Here is a 15,072-nt window from a genome sequence, read left to right as displayed (position 1 = left end):
GGTCTGTTTGACTGGACAGGGCTGGGTGCTAGGTTGGCCTGGATGATGTTGGAGGTCTCTTCCAACCTGGTTGATTCTATGATTCTATGGCCTTGCCTGGAAAGTCACCAACCCAGCCCAATCCAGCCTTTTCCTGGGCAAGCTAGAGGCAGCTCTGCTCATGTCAATTGTAGTTAGGGTGAACAAAGTCTCACTTGTACAGAAATAGAAGTCTGATTTCAGTCATCTGGACCAAGGACCCACAGGTGATGTGCTACCAGAGAAGGCTATGAGCTACCCTGTCGTTGTGCTAATCAGAGGTGACAAAGACATCACACTCAGTTACAGACCACAGGGCAAATTAAAAGGCTGCATGGGAAACCAAGGGAAATATTTGCATCAGCACATTGTGCTTTCCACAGGAGCAATGCTTGGGCAAGAGACTGTGAAGAAAAAAGGTGACCTGCAGTGGGAAAGCTAATTCTGAGCATCTTCCAGCCCCGAGGGCTCAGGTGTGAACTTTACAGCTCCGTCCTGCCTGCTGCTGGTGCTTAGCTGGTGCTCAGCGATGCGTTCCTCAGCGAGGGCAGCAGCATTTCTATTTCTGATCTCCCAGTAGCATCTCAGACTGTAAATCTCACTGGCTTGGGAAACACAGAATCATACAATAATAGAATCAACCAGGTTGGAAGAGACCTCCAACATCATCCAGGCCAACCTAGCACCCAGCCCTGGCCAGTCAACCAGACCATGGCACTAAGTGCCTCAGCCAGGCTTTGCTTCAACACCTCCAGGCACAGAGACTCCACCACCTCCCTGGGCAGCCCATTCCAATGCCAATCACTCTCTCTGACAACAACTTCCTAACAACATCCAGCCTAGACCTCCCCTGCCACAACTTGAGACTGTGTCCCATTGTTCTCTTGCTGCTTGCCTGGCAGAAGAGCCCAACCCCACCTGGCTACAGCCTCCCTGCAGGGAGTTGTAGACAGCAATGAGCTCTGCCCTGAGCCTCCTCTTCTGCAGGCAAAAACACCCCCAGCTCCCTGAGCCTCCTCATAGGGTTTGTGTTCCAGGCCCCTCACCAGCCTTGTTACTCTTCTCTGGACACCTTCCAGCACCTCAACATCTCTCTTGAATTGAGGAGCCCAGAACTGGACACAGCACTCACGGTGTGGCCTGAGCAGTGTTGAGTACAGGGGCAGAATAACCTCCCTGGTCCTCCTGGCCACACTGTTCCTGAGCCAGCCCAGGATGCCATTGGCTCTTTTGGCCACCTGGGCACACTGCTGCCTCATCTTCAGCTACTCTCTACCAGCACCTCCAGTTCCCTCTCTGCCTGGCTGCTCTCCAGACACTCTGTCCCCAGCCTGTAATGTTGCTTGGGGTTGGTGTGGCTAAACTGTAGAACCCTGCACTTGTCCTTGTTCAATCTCATCCCATTGGCCTCTGTCCACCCATTCAACCTGTCTAGGTCCCTCTGCAAGGGTCTCCTACCTTCCAACAAGTGACTTGCTTCAAGTTCAGCTAAGAAATTCAAAGAGCTCAGTATTCAGTTTGATTTAAATACAGAGCTTCAAGATTTTAAACCAGCACCTCTAGAGGATGTGCATGCAAAAAGTAAAGTTATTCATCTCTGAAGACTTCTAAGCCCTAAATAATTACTACTAGGAGCAGGAAGAAATGTCATTTCCTTTCCATCTTATATATTCTCAGGGGCTCCAGGGACCTCCTTCTCCTGAAGAGAGGAATGGGACTCATCTACACAGCAGAATCTAATTTACATACATCAATTTTGAGTATTCACAAGGATATGTTTGTGTGAAGGGGAAAGGAACACTTTGTTACCACAGAGCATTCCCACCTGGGCCATGGTGCAGCTTCACAGAGCTGTGCCAGACTGAGCTTTTCTCCCTCAAATGCAAGGGGAAATATGTCAGAACACAGAATCAGAGAATTAACCAGGTTGGAAGAGACCTCCAGGCTCATCCAGTCCAACCTAGCACAGCCATCAGCCTGCCTCTAAAACAGCAGGTCACAGTACGGAGCAGCGTGGCACTGGGCTGTCAGAAGGGTTTGGATCAGCTCTCACTTCTCTGCTTCCTGAGAGACAATCAGCCAGGTTGGAAGAGACCTCCAAGATCATCCAGGCCAACCTAGCATCCAGCCCTAGACAATCAACTAGACCATGGCACTAAGTGCCTCAGCCAGGCTTGGCTTCAACACTTCCAGGGATGGTGACTCCACCACCTCCCTGGGCAGCCCATTCCAATGCCAATCACTCTTTCTGCCAACAACTTCCTCCTCACATCCAGCCTAGACCTCCCCCACCACAACTTGAGACTGTGTCCCCTTAACCTGGCAAGCTACCACTTCTCTCCAGAGGATCCATCTCCCCTCCCCTCCTCTGTGCTCTGGCCAGTTGCTGTTTGTCTGGGACACACGACCCTGATTTTAGCAGCATATCTCCATGTACAACCCATACAGGTGGGAGCTCCTCGCTTGCCCTCTTGTCTGTTCAGCTCACTCACTTCTTGATGTGAAAAACAGCCAGCAGGGATAACTTCCCAGCCAGGCTCAGGGAAACAGCCACCTTGCAACCAGCTTGTGCAGCCACTGGCCAAAACCTGAGTCCCCCATGCCACCAACCTGCTCATTTCAAAGAGGAACCGGTCAGCCTTGGCCATACGGTCCAGCTCGTGCTTGTGCTCTTCCAGCAGGTCAATATCACCCTTCTCAGGAACGAACTTGAGGAGCTAAACAAGCAAAAGCACAATGGTGGGCATGAGGTCCATGTACAGCTCTTCAGGAGGAAAGCAGAGACTTGTTTACTTGAAGCTCCTACCTTTTCAGCATGTACAGACAGTGACCCCAAGGCACCTGTGAAATAAGTGTTATTGCTGTCCCTGTGATCCTTCCCCCACATTAGCGTCTCTTTCTTCTGCCCTGACATCGCTCTGGTGTCACAACAGATGTACTACATCTGCTCCAAAGCAGTTTCAACATCAGCTCTGCCAGAGTTGACATCAGGAACTCTCATTTGCTGCAACTCTACCTATTTGCAGGTGGAAGCTCTGTGCCCTGAATCCTCCCATGTCTCTGCTGAAAGGGCAATCAGCTCAACTTTAAGGACAGCTGAACAAAATGTTTCCAAAGGGACTCAGAAAGGGTGGGAAACAGGATTCTCTTTTGGAGGACTGCACAAAAGCTGAACAAGGTTTCAAGTGAGCATGAATTTCAACCTGCAGCCTCAAAACAGGCTCAGCATCTGGGTGCCAAGGCAGGCTAAAGTACAAGCATGGCATGTGGAGGCCATGCTGCTCCATGCTGCTCCAACCAAGCTGCTTCCCTGCTCCTCCAGCTCACTTGGGCAGTCGTTCAACATCATGTTGGGCTCCAACTGACTTCTTGAAACTGCAGATTGGTTCTGAGTGCCCTGCACAGGGTGGTTTCAGCATGATACAAGCGGGGAGGTGCATTAGACACATTTCCCACCTGCTCCAACATGTCTTTTGGGAGGTCCTCCTGCTCATCCATTGTCAAAATCGCTCGTTTGATCTCCTCGTTCGAGAGTTTCAGCCTGGGAGGTGCAAAGGAAGAAGAGTTATTCCCAGCCCAACAATCTGACAAGGTTCAGGAGCATTTCCTTACACACCCATGAGCAGCTTAACTCCTGCCTGGCTGGCAGCAGCATCACAAACAACACTTTACAGCGTGTTGTGAGAAATGTGGTAGGACAGTGCTCTGCCACAGTGCAGCCCTGGCCTTGCAGAGAATTGAGGGGAGTCAAAATCCCCAATTCCCCACACCACAGCTGCCATCCTCTGCTTTATAGTATCTTACATAAGCACTGTAAGTAATACACTGGGCCCAGTCCTGTTCAATATCTTTATTGATGACCTGGACGAGGGGATTGAGTCCAGCATCAGTAAGTTTGCAGATGACACCAAGCTAGGAGCAGGTCTGGAGCTGTTGGAAGGTAGGAGAGCCCTGCAGAGGGACCTGGCCAGGCTGGATGGGTGGGCAGAGGCCAATGGGATGAGATTTAACAAGGGCAAGTGCAGGGTTCTGCACTTTGGCCACAACAACCCCAAGCAGTGCTATAGGCTGGGGACTGAGTGGCTGGAGAGCAGCCAGGAAGAAAGGGACCTGGGGGTACTGATAGATAGTAAGCTGAAGATGAGCCAGCAGTGTGCCCAGGTGGCCAGAGAGCCAATGGCATCCTGGCCTGCATCAGGAACAGTGTGGCTAGTAGGACAAGGGAGGTTCTTCTGCCCCTGTACTCAGCACTGGTCAGACCACACCTTGAGTGCTGTGTCCAGTTCTGGGCTCCTCAATTCAAGAAGGATGTTGAAGTGCTGGAACATGTCCAGAGAAGGGCAACAAAGCTGGTGAGGGGCCTGGAACACAAATCCTATGAGGAGAGGTTGAGGGAGCTGGGCCTGTTTAGCCTGGAGAAGAGGAGGCTCAGGGGTGATCTTATTACTGTCTACAACTACTACACACATATTAAACTCTTGCCCATGGCAGTAGGACTCCTGCAGTGCCACCATCCCGAAGGGTCATGGCACCAGTGGGGGTCACACAGCTCAGCAATGGTCCTGAACTTACCACCACAATCCCTAAGGAAAATCTGGCCAATTTATGCTGCTTTTCTTGGACAGAAATGCTGCCTCTCCCACCTCTCCCAGCTGGTCTAAAAAGAAATCTGGGGAAATGGCTGCTCATCATCCCAGGAAACCCACAAAGGTGTTTTTGAGGCGTGAGCATTGAATGTGCCTCGAAGTGCAGCAGGTCTGAAACCCTTTTTTCACCTGAAGTAACAGGAACTGCAGATGTAGCTGTGAGATGTCTGAAATTAGACCATTGTATCACAGCAAGCAACAACAGGCTGGTTTTCCCCCAGCACACTGCACCATGCTGAAGCAGTAGATAAGAGAGATAGATGCCCTCAGCCCCTCCTGAGCTACAGCAGCCATTAATTGCAGTTTAATTTGTCTGCAACACTCCCTGTGACCGCTCCCTGCAATGACTTTGATTGCAAAACCACACATACTTTTCTTCAGGTTTTGAGGTTGATAAAGTAATCTAAATGCAAAAGAGGGAAAGCCCAGAAACTTGCTCTGCCTACACCCTCTACCCTGCTCAGCCTGCAGTCATGGCAGTAGAGAGAGTTGAAAAAACTGAATGGCTGGTTCTTGCATGCAGAAAGAAGTTGCAGAGATGAAAAGACACATTTGTGAGCTTTAGTGAACCCCCTCCCCCAGTTTCAGTGACCAGCACTGCCAAGGGATGCTGAAACACTAGCTGTGGCTCAAAGGATTGAGCTGAAACCTCAGAAACATCCCATGGTGGGATGTGAGACCTTGTGTCAACCTGAAGAAAAGGCCAGGAGCTGACTTGATCACTGCCAGTAATTTAATCAGGAGGGTATTTATCATCCAGGCATTGCTTCAGGGAGCAGACTGAGCCCATAGAACTGGCTTCTGGAATCACAGAATCATAATCAGTCAGGGTTGGAAGGGACCACAAGGAGCAGCCAGTTCAAACCCCCCTGCCATGCCCAGGGACACCCTACTCTAGAGCAGGCTGCCCACAGCCTCAGCCAGTCTGGCCTTAAACACCTCCAGCCATGGGGCCTCAACCACCTCCCTGGGCAACCCAGTCCAGCCTCTCACCACTCTCATGCTCAACAACTTCCTCCTCACCTCCAGCTTTGCTCTATTCCCCCCAGTCCTGTCACTACCCAGTGGCCTAAAAAGTCCCTCCCCAGCTTTTTCTGAGGCCCCCTTCTGATACCAAAAGGCCACAAGAAGCTCACCTGAGAGCCTCCTCTTCTCCAGCCTGCACAGCCCCAACTCTTTCAGTCTGTGCTCACAGCAGAGCTGCTGCAGCCTTCTGAGCATCCTCCTGGCCCTTCTCCAGACACACTCCAGCATCTCCACATCCCTCTTGTAAGACAAAGCTGAAGCATGAAGTGTGCTGGTCTCTGAGAACAGTGCAGCAAGACTTTGGTTTAGCTCAAAATCTTTTGCTCACGACCTGAAGTAAAGGCTTTGCTCAAGACTCAAGTGAAGGATTAACTTTGTTGATGCTGGTGGATCTTATAGACCTGGCAACTAAGTATTTGTTCCTTATGAATTCCTGTTTCTCATGTGATACTCAGTGCTCTTTCACCTTCTGCTCCAGAGAGCTGCCCAAGAGAGGGTTTGTTAAACAAGGAGGGAGTTAAAATCTCATCCAGGGAAGGAAGCACAAAGGTTGCACTGTGCAGCAGCCAAGACAATTGCTAGGGTTGCCCACAAGGAATAAGCCTAGGATCCAGCAAAATGTCCCCTCATGCTTTCATTGCCAAGCAGCCATGCACCTGGGGACACCCTACCTGTCCCGTATGAGGGCAGTTGCTGGGATGGACATGACCCAAGGTAGAATATGAAGCGGCAGACGAGCTCCTCTTACACCCAAGGAGTGACATGAGAAGTCAGACCACCAACAAATGTAACCAGTCCTCAGCCCAGTGAAAAGCAGAAACTGGCTGGGTCTGAACATTTGGTGGAACCCTGGGAGACAAACTGCTCCTGGGAATAGGGGCCAGCTAGGCAGCTATCCCTCATCCAAAGGCAAAGCACACATTTCTCACTATGATTGTCTCCAGGAGGGCACTGAAAGATGAGGGTGACTCTTGTAAAACCCTGCTCATTAAAAAGAGAGCCAGCAATAGAATTTGTGAAAGAAAAGAAAGGAAAAGAAAGGAAAAGAAAAGAAAAGAAAAGAAAAGAAAAGAAAAGAAAAGAAAAGAAAAGAAAAGAAAAGAAAAGAAAAGAAAAGAAAAGAAAAGAAAAGAAAAGAAAAGAAAAGAAAAGAAAAGAAAAGAAAAGAAAAGAAAAGAAAAGAAAAAGAAAAGAAAAGGGAAAAGAGAAAGCAAAGTGAAAAGAGAAAGGGAGGGAAAAAGACAAAGGAAAGTGAAAAGGGAAAAGGAAGGGAAAAGAGAAAGGGAAGGGAAAGGAAGGGAAGGAAAAAGAGAAAGGGAAGGAAAAAGAGAAAGGAAAGTGAAAAGGGAAAAGGAAGGGAAAAGAGAAAGGGAAGGGAAAGGAAGGGAAGGAAAAGGAGAAGGGGAAGGGAAAAGAGAAAAGAAGGGGGAAAAGGGAAAGGGAAGGAAAAAGAGAAAGGAAGATAAAAGGGAAAGGGAAGGGAAAAGAGAAAGGAAGATAAAAGGGAAGGGAAAAGAGAAAGGGAAGGGAAAAGAGAAAGGGAAGGGAAAGGAAGGGAAGGAAAAAGAGAAAGGGAAGGGAAAAGAGAAAAGGAAAGGGGGAAAGGGAAAGGGAAGGAAAAAGAGAAAGGAAGAGAAAAGGGAAAGGAAAGGGAAAAAGAAAGGGAAGGGAAAAGAGAAAAGAAAGGGGAAAAGGGAAAGAGAATGAAAAAGAGAAAGGAAGAGGAAAGGGAAAGGAAAGGGAAAAGAGAAAGGGAAGGGAAAAGAGAAAGGGAAGGGAAAAGAGAAAAGGAAGGGAAAAGAGAAAGGGAAGGGAAAAGAGAAAGGGAAAGGAAAGGAAAAAGGAAAAGAAAGGAAAAGAAAGGAAAGGAAAGGAAAGGAAAGGAAAGGAAAGGAAAGGAAAGGAAAGGAAAGGAAAGGAAAGGAAAGGAAAGGAAAGGAAAGGAAAGGAAAGGAAAGGAAAGGAAAGGAAAGGAAAGGAAAGGAAAGGAAAGGAAAGGAAAGGAAAGGAAAGGAAAGGAAAGGAAAGGAAAGGAAAGGAAAGGAAAGGAAAGGGAAAAGGGAAAGGGAAGGGAAAGGAAAGGGAAAAGGGAAAGGGAAGGGAAAAGAAAGGGAAGGGGAAAGAGAAAGGGAAAGGAAAAGGAAAGGAAAAAGAGAAAGAAAAGGAAAAACGGAAAGGAGAGGAACAAGGGAAAAGAAAGGGAAGGGAAAAGAGAAAGTGAAGGAAAAAGAGAAAGGAAAGGACAAAGAGAAAGGAAAGGACAAAGAGAAAGGAAAGTAAAGGAGCTGAAAAACCCCTTTTCTCAGGAATCATGACAAGCCAGTGCCAAGAACAAGAGCCTGCCCCAGCACCGGCAAAGAGCAAGTGCGGGGTGCCAGAAGAAAACAGCTTCGCAGACAACTTGATGGGAAAGGGGCCAGTGCAAGCTAGCAGCTTATCTCTAAGCACAATGACTGTCATTGTTGGCAGCAGCTGTCGAAGGCGAGCCGTCTGAGAGGAACGGGGTCAGAGGAGTGGCTGTCAGAGGGGCTTAGGGCCGCAGCCCGCCGATGCGAGCTGACAGCTCCGCAGCCTGCCCAGCGCAGCGCTGCCCGGCGCCGTTTGTCGGCTCCCGCGGAGCACCTCCTGCGTGTGAAAGGGGGAAAACGAGCTGCGACAGGAGAGGGACACGCCCCACTGAAAAGCCACATTCAGTCGAGCAAAGTGCTCCACGCCACGAGAGGGGAATGAAGGGAGCCATCCAGCACCGGCACAGGAGCCAGGGCTTGCTCTGCATCCTGCATCCTGCATCCTGCATCCTGCAGCACGGCTGCGGCCGCACCGCCAGCACTGCGCTCAGTCCTGCGCGCCTCGCTGTGAGGTGGACATGGAAGTGACAAGAGGAGTCCCTCGGGAAAAGACCTGTAGGAGCAGTCCTGGGACCAGTCCTGAGATCACTCTTGTGCAACATCTCCGTTGGTGCCATGGACAGAGGCACTGAGTGCAGCCTCAGCAAGTTTGCTGCCCACACCAAGCTGTGTGGTGCAGCAGCCAGGCTGGAGGGAAGGGATCCATCCAGAGGGACCTGGGCAGGCTGCAGAGGTGGGCACAAGGCAACATCAAGAGGTTCAATAAGAGCAAGTGCAAGGTACTGCATCTGGGTGGAGGCAATGCCAAGCACCAATGCAGGCTGGGCAGTGAGTGGCTGGAGAGCAGCCCTGAGGAAAGGGACTTGGGGGTGCTGCAGGAGGAGAAGCTCAAGAGGAGCCAGCAGTGTGCACTTGCAGCCCAGAAAGCCAAGCAGAGCCTGGGCTGCGGCAGGAGAAGTGTGGCCAGCAGGGCCAGGGAGGTGATTCTCTCCCTCTACTCCACTCTGCTGAGACCCCACCTGGAGTACTGCATCCAGTTCTGGAGTCCCTGGGACAAGAGGGATGTGGAGATGCTGGAGAGTGTCCAGAGCAGGGCCAGGAGGATGCTCAGAGGGCTGCAGCATCTCTGCTGTGAGCACAGACTGAAAGAGTTGGGGCTGTGCAGTCTGGAGCAGAGTAGGCTCCCAGGTGACCTTCTTGTGGCCTTCCAGGATCTGAAGGCTGGGGAGGGACTTCTTAGGCTGTCATGGAGTGCCAGGACTGGGGGGAATGGAGCAAAGCTGGAGGTGGGGAGATTGAGACTGTCTGTGAGGAGGAGGTTGTTGAGCCTGAGAGTGGTGAGAGGCTTGCCCAGGGAGGTGGTTGAGGCCCCATGGCTGGAGGTGTTTAAGGCCAGGCTGGCAGAGGCTGTGGGCAGCCTGCTCTAAGGTAGGGTGTCCCTGGGTATGGCAGGGGGTTGGATGGAACTAGCTGGGGTCCCTTCCACCCCTGACTGATTTTATGATTCTAAGTGCTGGAGCCTGTCCAGAGAAGGGCAATGAGGCTTGGTAAGGGCCTAGAGCACAAGCTCTATGAGGAGCAGTTGAGTGAGCTGAGGTTGTTCATTCTGGAGAGAAGCAAGCTGAAGGAGCTGAGCTCATTGCCTTCCACAACTATCTGAAAGGACACTGGAGTGAGGATGGGGGCAGCCTCTTCTCTCTGGTGTCGAGTGACAGGACTGGAGGAAATGGATGCAAGCTGTACCAGGGGAGGTTGAGGTTGGATACTGGAGAACACTTCCTCCTTGAAAACGTTATCAAGTTCTGGGATTGTCTGCCCAGGGCAGTGGTGGAGTCACTGTCCTTGGAGGTATTCAAATGGCATGTGGATATGGCGCTTAGGGACAGGCAGTGCTAGGTCGAAGGTTGGATTAGATGAGCCTGTAGGTTTCTTCCAACCAAAGACATTCTTTGATTCTGTGAAATACACTCATGTGCAGAGACAGCAAAATCAAGGACGTGGTGGGTTCACAGAGAAAGGCCTGACAAAGCACTGACATCAGCAAAGCATCCTCCAACAAAGAAAAGAAAGAAGAACACAAGGAGCGGTAAAAATCTTCTTGTGCTGCATTACAAGCTGGAGGAAAAGCCAATGACCTCACTCTGCAGCAATTCCTCCCAAAGCAAGGGAAACAGGCAGAAAAATAAATCTACAGAGAGAGATAAAGTATCTCACTGGCTGTAATCTTTCCACGCTGCAAGCCAGACAATGCCTGGTGAGTTTACAAACGTCTGGGCTAAATCAAGGGCCAAGCTTGCAGGTCCTTTCACATGTGAAAGTCTGCATGGGAGCAAGGCTGGAAGGCAGCAGCCCAGCTACTCTGTGAGACCAGTCCCTTTGCAACACTGGAACCAAGGACCCACATCACAGTCCTTAGGAATGAGTAGCTGGGGCAGAGAGAGATGAAAGAGTTTGCCCAGAGAGTTTGTCACAGGTGCATGGACTGGACCTGAACCCACCAGCAAGATGCCTGGGCTTCATCCCAGCACTGCCCTTTGTTTTAGCTGCTTGGCACCAAGATTAAATCACCCAAAGAGATTTTGGGCAGAGATAGAATCATAGAATCAACCAGGTTGGAAGAGACCTCCAAGATCATCCAGTCCAACCTAGCACCCAGCCCTATCCAATCAACTAGACCATGGCACTAAGTGCCTCAGCCAGGCTTTTCTTGAAGACCCCCAGGGACGGTGCCTCCACCACCTCCCTGGGCAGCCCATTCCAATGGGAAATCACTCTCTCTGTGAAGAACTTCTTCCTAACATCCAGCCTATATGGATGTTCATTTGTAGCCCCTTGCAAAAATGGGGGACTGCTGTTGGAGTGCTAGAAAAAAGCTTTGCCTGGCTGGGAGCTCCACAGGATGAACCCCAAAGCATTTCCAAAGCAGCAACTGGCAAACACCATTGCACCTCCAGAGCCACTCATCCTTGCAGGGTCTCAGTGCTCCAGTATATGTAACAGAAAAGCTACAGGAGAGGCCTGGGGGACCACCCTGAAGAGCAAGTCTCATCCTGCTTCTCCCCTAGGAACTGACCCAAAGGGGAGGACCAAGGCAGCAGCCTCTGGGTTGCCCTTTTTGTGGGGATTAATTACTGGCAACTCGTTTCCAGCCATTGCTTTCTTGGAAGAGAAAAGTTTGCTGGTGAAGTGAAATGAAGACCTTTACTCAGTAAGACATGCAAGATGCCCCTGAAGTGAAGTGCTTGGGTAGCTTGGGTAGCTTCCTTCTCCACCAAAGGGGCTGTTTGTGTGCTTAACTTTCAATTACACATCGAAACCTCTGACTGAGTTCCACCTAAACCCACTCTGACTTGCGCTTGGCCAGCCGGGAACCAGCCCAGCCAGTGCCCTGAATCCCAGCACTTCACTTGCTAATAGCTGTCTGCCACAGATGTACTCATTTGCCTGTTACTTCAAACTCTCCTTTCATCATCCTCCTTTTTATTTGGGCTGTTAGGAAGTACAAAAATCCCCAGGAGCAACCCAGAGTAGAAACAGCCATAAAGAGAGCAGTTTTATCACTGAACGCTGCAGCTCATGGCTCACTGCACTCATCACTCCCACTGCCTGCAGACCACCTCTGGGAGAAGCACCAAGGACCTCATGTTACCTACCCAGAGGGGTTTTTCTTTGCACACATCATCCTCTGCATGCTTTCTAAGGAAGGAAATCAGCGAGGCTGCTGAGGCAAGGCATTGGCTCTGCTGACCCACTGTCCAGGGAAACAGCACCATGGCTGCAAACCCAACCTGCCAGTGATGTTAGAATCATAGAATCAAACAGGTTGGAAGACACCTCCAACATCATCCAGGCCAACCTAGCATCCATGCCCTATCCAGTCAACCAGACCATGGCACTAAGTGCCTCAGCCAGGCTTTGCTTCAACACCTCCAGCAACAGCAACTCCACCACCTCCCTGGGCAGCCCATTCCAATGCCAATCACTCTCTCTGACAACAACTTCCTGCTAACATCCAGCCTAGACCTCCCCTGCCACAACTCCAGACTGTCCCATTGATCTCTTGCTGCTTGCCTGGCAGAAGAGACCAACTCCACCTGGCTACAGCCTCCCTTCAGGGAGTTGTAGACAGCAATGAGCTCTGCCCTGAGCCTCCTCTTCTCCAGGTTGCACACCCCCAGCTCCCTCAGCCTCTCCTCACAGGGCTGTGCTCCAGGCTCCTCACCAGCTTCCTTGCCCTTCTCTGGACACCTTCCAGCACCTCAACATCTCTCTTGAATAGAGGAGCCCAGAACTGGACACAGCACTCAAGATGTGGCCTGAGCAGTGTTGAGTACCATTCCAGATGGACCTGAATGGCACAAAAGCTCCTACATTTCCAAGCAGCAGAGTGAATAGCTCTGAATGGAGCTGTATTTTATTGCTGTTGATATTTTTTCCCTGGGTGAGTCAGAAACAAGTGGCATTTTCTGCTGCTGTGTGGTTTGTTGTTGTTTTTTTTAAGTAGCTACACCGAAGGCTGATCTTTTTAGACCACCTCAGCTTGGCTTCTCCTTTTTCAGAGTCAGTCTGACTGGTATAGTTTATCTTGCCAAAAAAGGTCCTTTTTATCCTCTTGGCAGCAAGCCGGGGATGGGATTCAATTGCTGGTAGCAGTGCTGAGCCTGCCTGATGAGGGGCGTGCAGGAAGCTGTCATCCCAGAGGGGCTGGGCAGCTGCAAGAGCAGGACATTTCCTTCCTGACATCCAGATGTGGCACAGGACACCCATGTGGGCAGCCAATCCCTGACCAAATCATGTCCTGCAGATACCTGCCTAAGAGATCATAGAATCATAGATTTTCAGATGAAAGATGCTCTTTGACTGCCACCAAAAAGCAAACAAAACTCAGGCTGAGGAATCCAATCCCAGCACTTCACTTGCTAATAGCTGCCTGCCACATTTGCCTGTTACTTTAAACTCTGCATCTTAAACTCTGGAAGTGGGTGGAATCAACCATATCAAAGCTCCCTGTGCACAGCCCTTCTGGGGCTTTCCAGGGACACTGAATTACCACACAGCCAATTAAGTGCATCTCCAAACCCTGTGTCACCCTGATACAGCATGTAAAGCTATAGCTGGGTTCAGGTGTCACTGGCTCTAGTCTCTTGCTGTCATTAGAACCCCCCCAGGGGATGATGAGCAACCCCCCAACCCAGGGCAGGGTATCAAGCACCCCAGAGGGTGAGAAGATGTTGACCTTACCTTGATAGGAGGATATTGCAATTCTGAGCTCTCCGGCCATCTATGACCGAAAGCTCCTTGACTTTATGTCGAGAACTCAAGGTGTCATCGATAGCATCTTCTTTCTACAGCAAAATTAGGGGGAAAAAAAAAATCAAAACAGAATAAAGAACATCTTGGAGAAAAGCCACGAAGAAGCAAAGACATTTAGTAGTCTCAGCACATAGCAGTGTGCTACACAGCAGGCCCCCATTAATCAGGAATGTCACCACGGGTTACGGGTAAAACCCATCGCCTGGAACTGGAACACAGTTAAGTCATTTCATAAAGCAGAGCTGGCTTTGAAGCCACTGGGTAGAAATGTAAATATTTTCTCAGACAGGGAAGATTTAAAAATCTGCAAACACAGAGGCACTGCTGAATAAACACAGGCAGGCTTTCTTAGTGTGCATATTTGTGATACTTCATTAAACCCTCACATGAAATATTTCATTACGGGCTGCTGCACGCACTCAGCATCGCTCGTGCTCTTCACCCCTGCTCCAAATATCTGCCCTCTCCCTTCACACAGCAGTCCTCCAGAGCCAAGCTAACCAATATGAGCTACCAGACTTGCAAACACAACCTGCAGCATTCAGTGACATTCTCTTCCAAATGAGGAATGTGAATCATAGAATCATAGAATCAAGCAGGTTGGAAGAGACCTCCAAGATCATCCAGGCCAACCTAGCACCCAGCCCTGTCCAATCAATCAGACCATGGCACTAAGTGCCCCAGCCAGGCTTTGCTTCAACACCTCCAGGCACAGCAACTCCACCACTTCCCTGGGCAGCCCATTCCAATGCTAATCACTCAAGCATGAATTGGTGTAACATCAGCACCCACATTTCCTAAGCAGCTTAAATTCGTTCCCCTCAATTGACTAACAATATAGCAAACTGGTGTCAGGAGCAAGTGGGCAGATCCACGTAAGGGCAACTTTGCAGGGTTGTTGAAGAGGTTCATGTTGCCCCTGGTTTTAATTTACCATACTGCATGTTTTAGTAAGGTTAATCAGTTAAAAGCTTGCTCTTCAATCCTTCTGCAAGGAGCACAACCTGGAGCTGCAAGGTCCCACATGCTACAGGTCTGTGCTGAACGCCTATGAAAGGGGGGGAGAGCTGGCACACAGCTACTGCACACGTTGAGAGTGAGCTCAGAAATTCCCAATTCTCACTCTTTTTTCTTGTCTGAATGAAAAAAAAGCCTAACAGCTATAAGCAGGAAACTGCTGGGAGAGCTGCTGTTGAGCAAAGGCAGGTGAAAAGCAGCTGAGCCCTAAAACCCCTGCCACCAGCAAAGGCAGGTGAAAAGCAGCTGAGCCCTAAACCACCTGCCACCAGCAAAGGCAGGTGAAAAGCAGCTGAGCCCTAAAACCCCTGCCACCAGCAAAGGCAGGTGAAAAGCAGCTGAGCCCTAAAACCCCTGCCACCAGCAAAGGCAGGTGAAAAACAGGTGAGCCCTAAAACCCCTGCCACCAGCAAAGGCAGGTGAAAAGCAGCTGAGCCCTAAACCACCTGCCACCAGCAAAGGCAGGTGAAAAGCAGCTGAGCCCTAAACCACCTGCCACCAGCAAAGGCAGGTGAAAAACAGGTGAGCCCTAAAACCCCTGCCACCAGCAAAGGCAGGTGAAAAGCAGCTGAGCCCTAAAACCCCTGCCACCAGCAAAGGCAGGTGAAAAGCAGCTGAGCCCTAAACCACCTGCCACCAGCAAAGGCAGGTGAAAAGCAGCTGAGGCCTAAAACCCCTGCCACTAGCAAAGGCAGGTGAAAAGC

General features: G+C 50.3%; 1 protein-coding gene across 3 annotated transcripts in view; it reads right to left on the bottom strand.

The window, feature by feature from the left end:
* DAAM1 (dishevelled associated activator of morphogenesis 1) overlaps nt 1-15,072 on the bottom strand; it is a 144,689-nt gene that overhangs the window by 15,781 nt on the left and 113,836 nt on the right. For all 3 annotated transcript variants that reach the window (XM_064152716.1, XM_064152604.1, XM_064152661.1), the window contains 3 exons: nt 13,280-13,383; nt 3,475-3,559; nt 2,629-2,735 (listed from right to left, as the gene is read on the bottom strand). In XM_064152716.1, coding sequence (XP_064008786.1) covers nt 2,629-2,735; nt 3,475-3,559; nt 13,280-13,383 — 296 coding nt within the window. The remainder of the gene's footprint in view (nt 1-2,628; nt 2,736-3,474; nt 3,560-13,279; nt 13,384-15,072) is intronic.

This window comes from Pogoniulus pusillus, chromosome 1 (genome assembly GCF_015220805.1).
Source record: "Pogoniulus pusillus isolate bPogPus1 chromosome 1, bPogPus1.pri, whole genome shotgun sequence".
NCBI classification, from domain to species: Eukaryota; Metazoa; Chordata; class Aves; order Piciformes; family Lybiidae; genus Pogoniulus; species Pogoniulus pusillus.
Note: the sequence above shows the minus strand (reverse complement) of the source record. Positions and strands in the feature narration are given on the sequence as shown.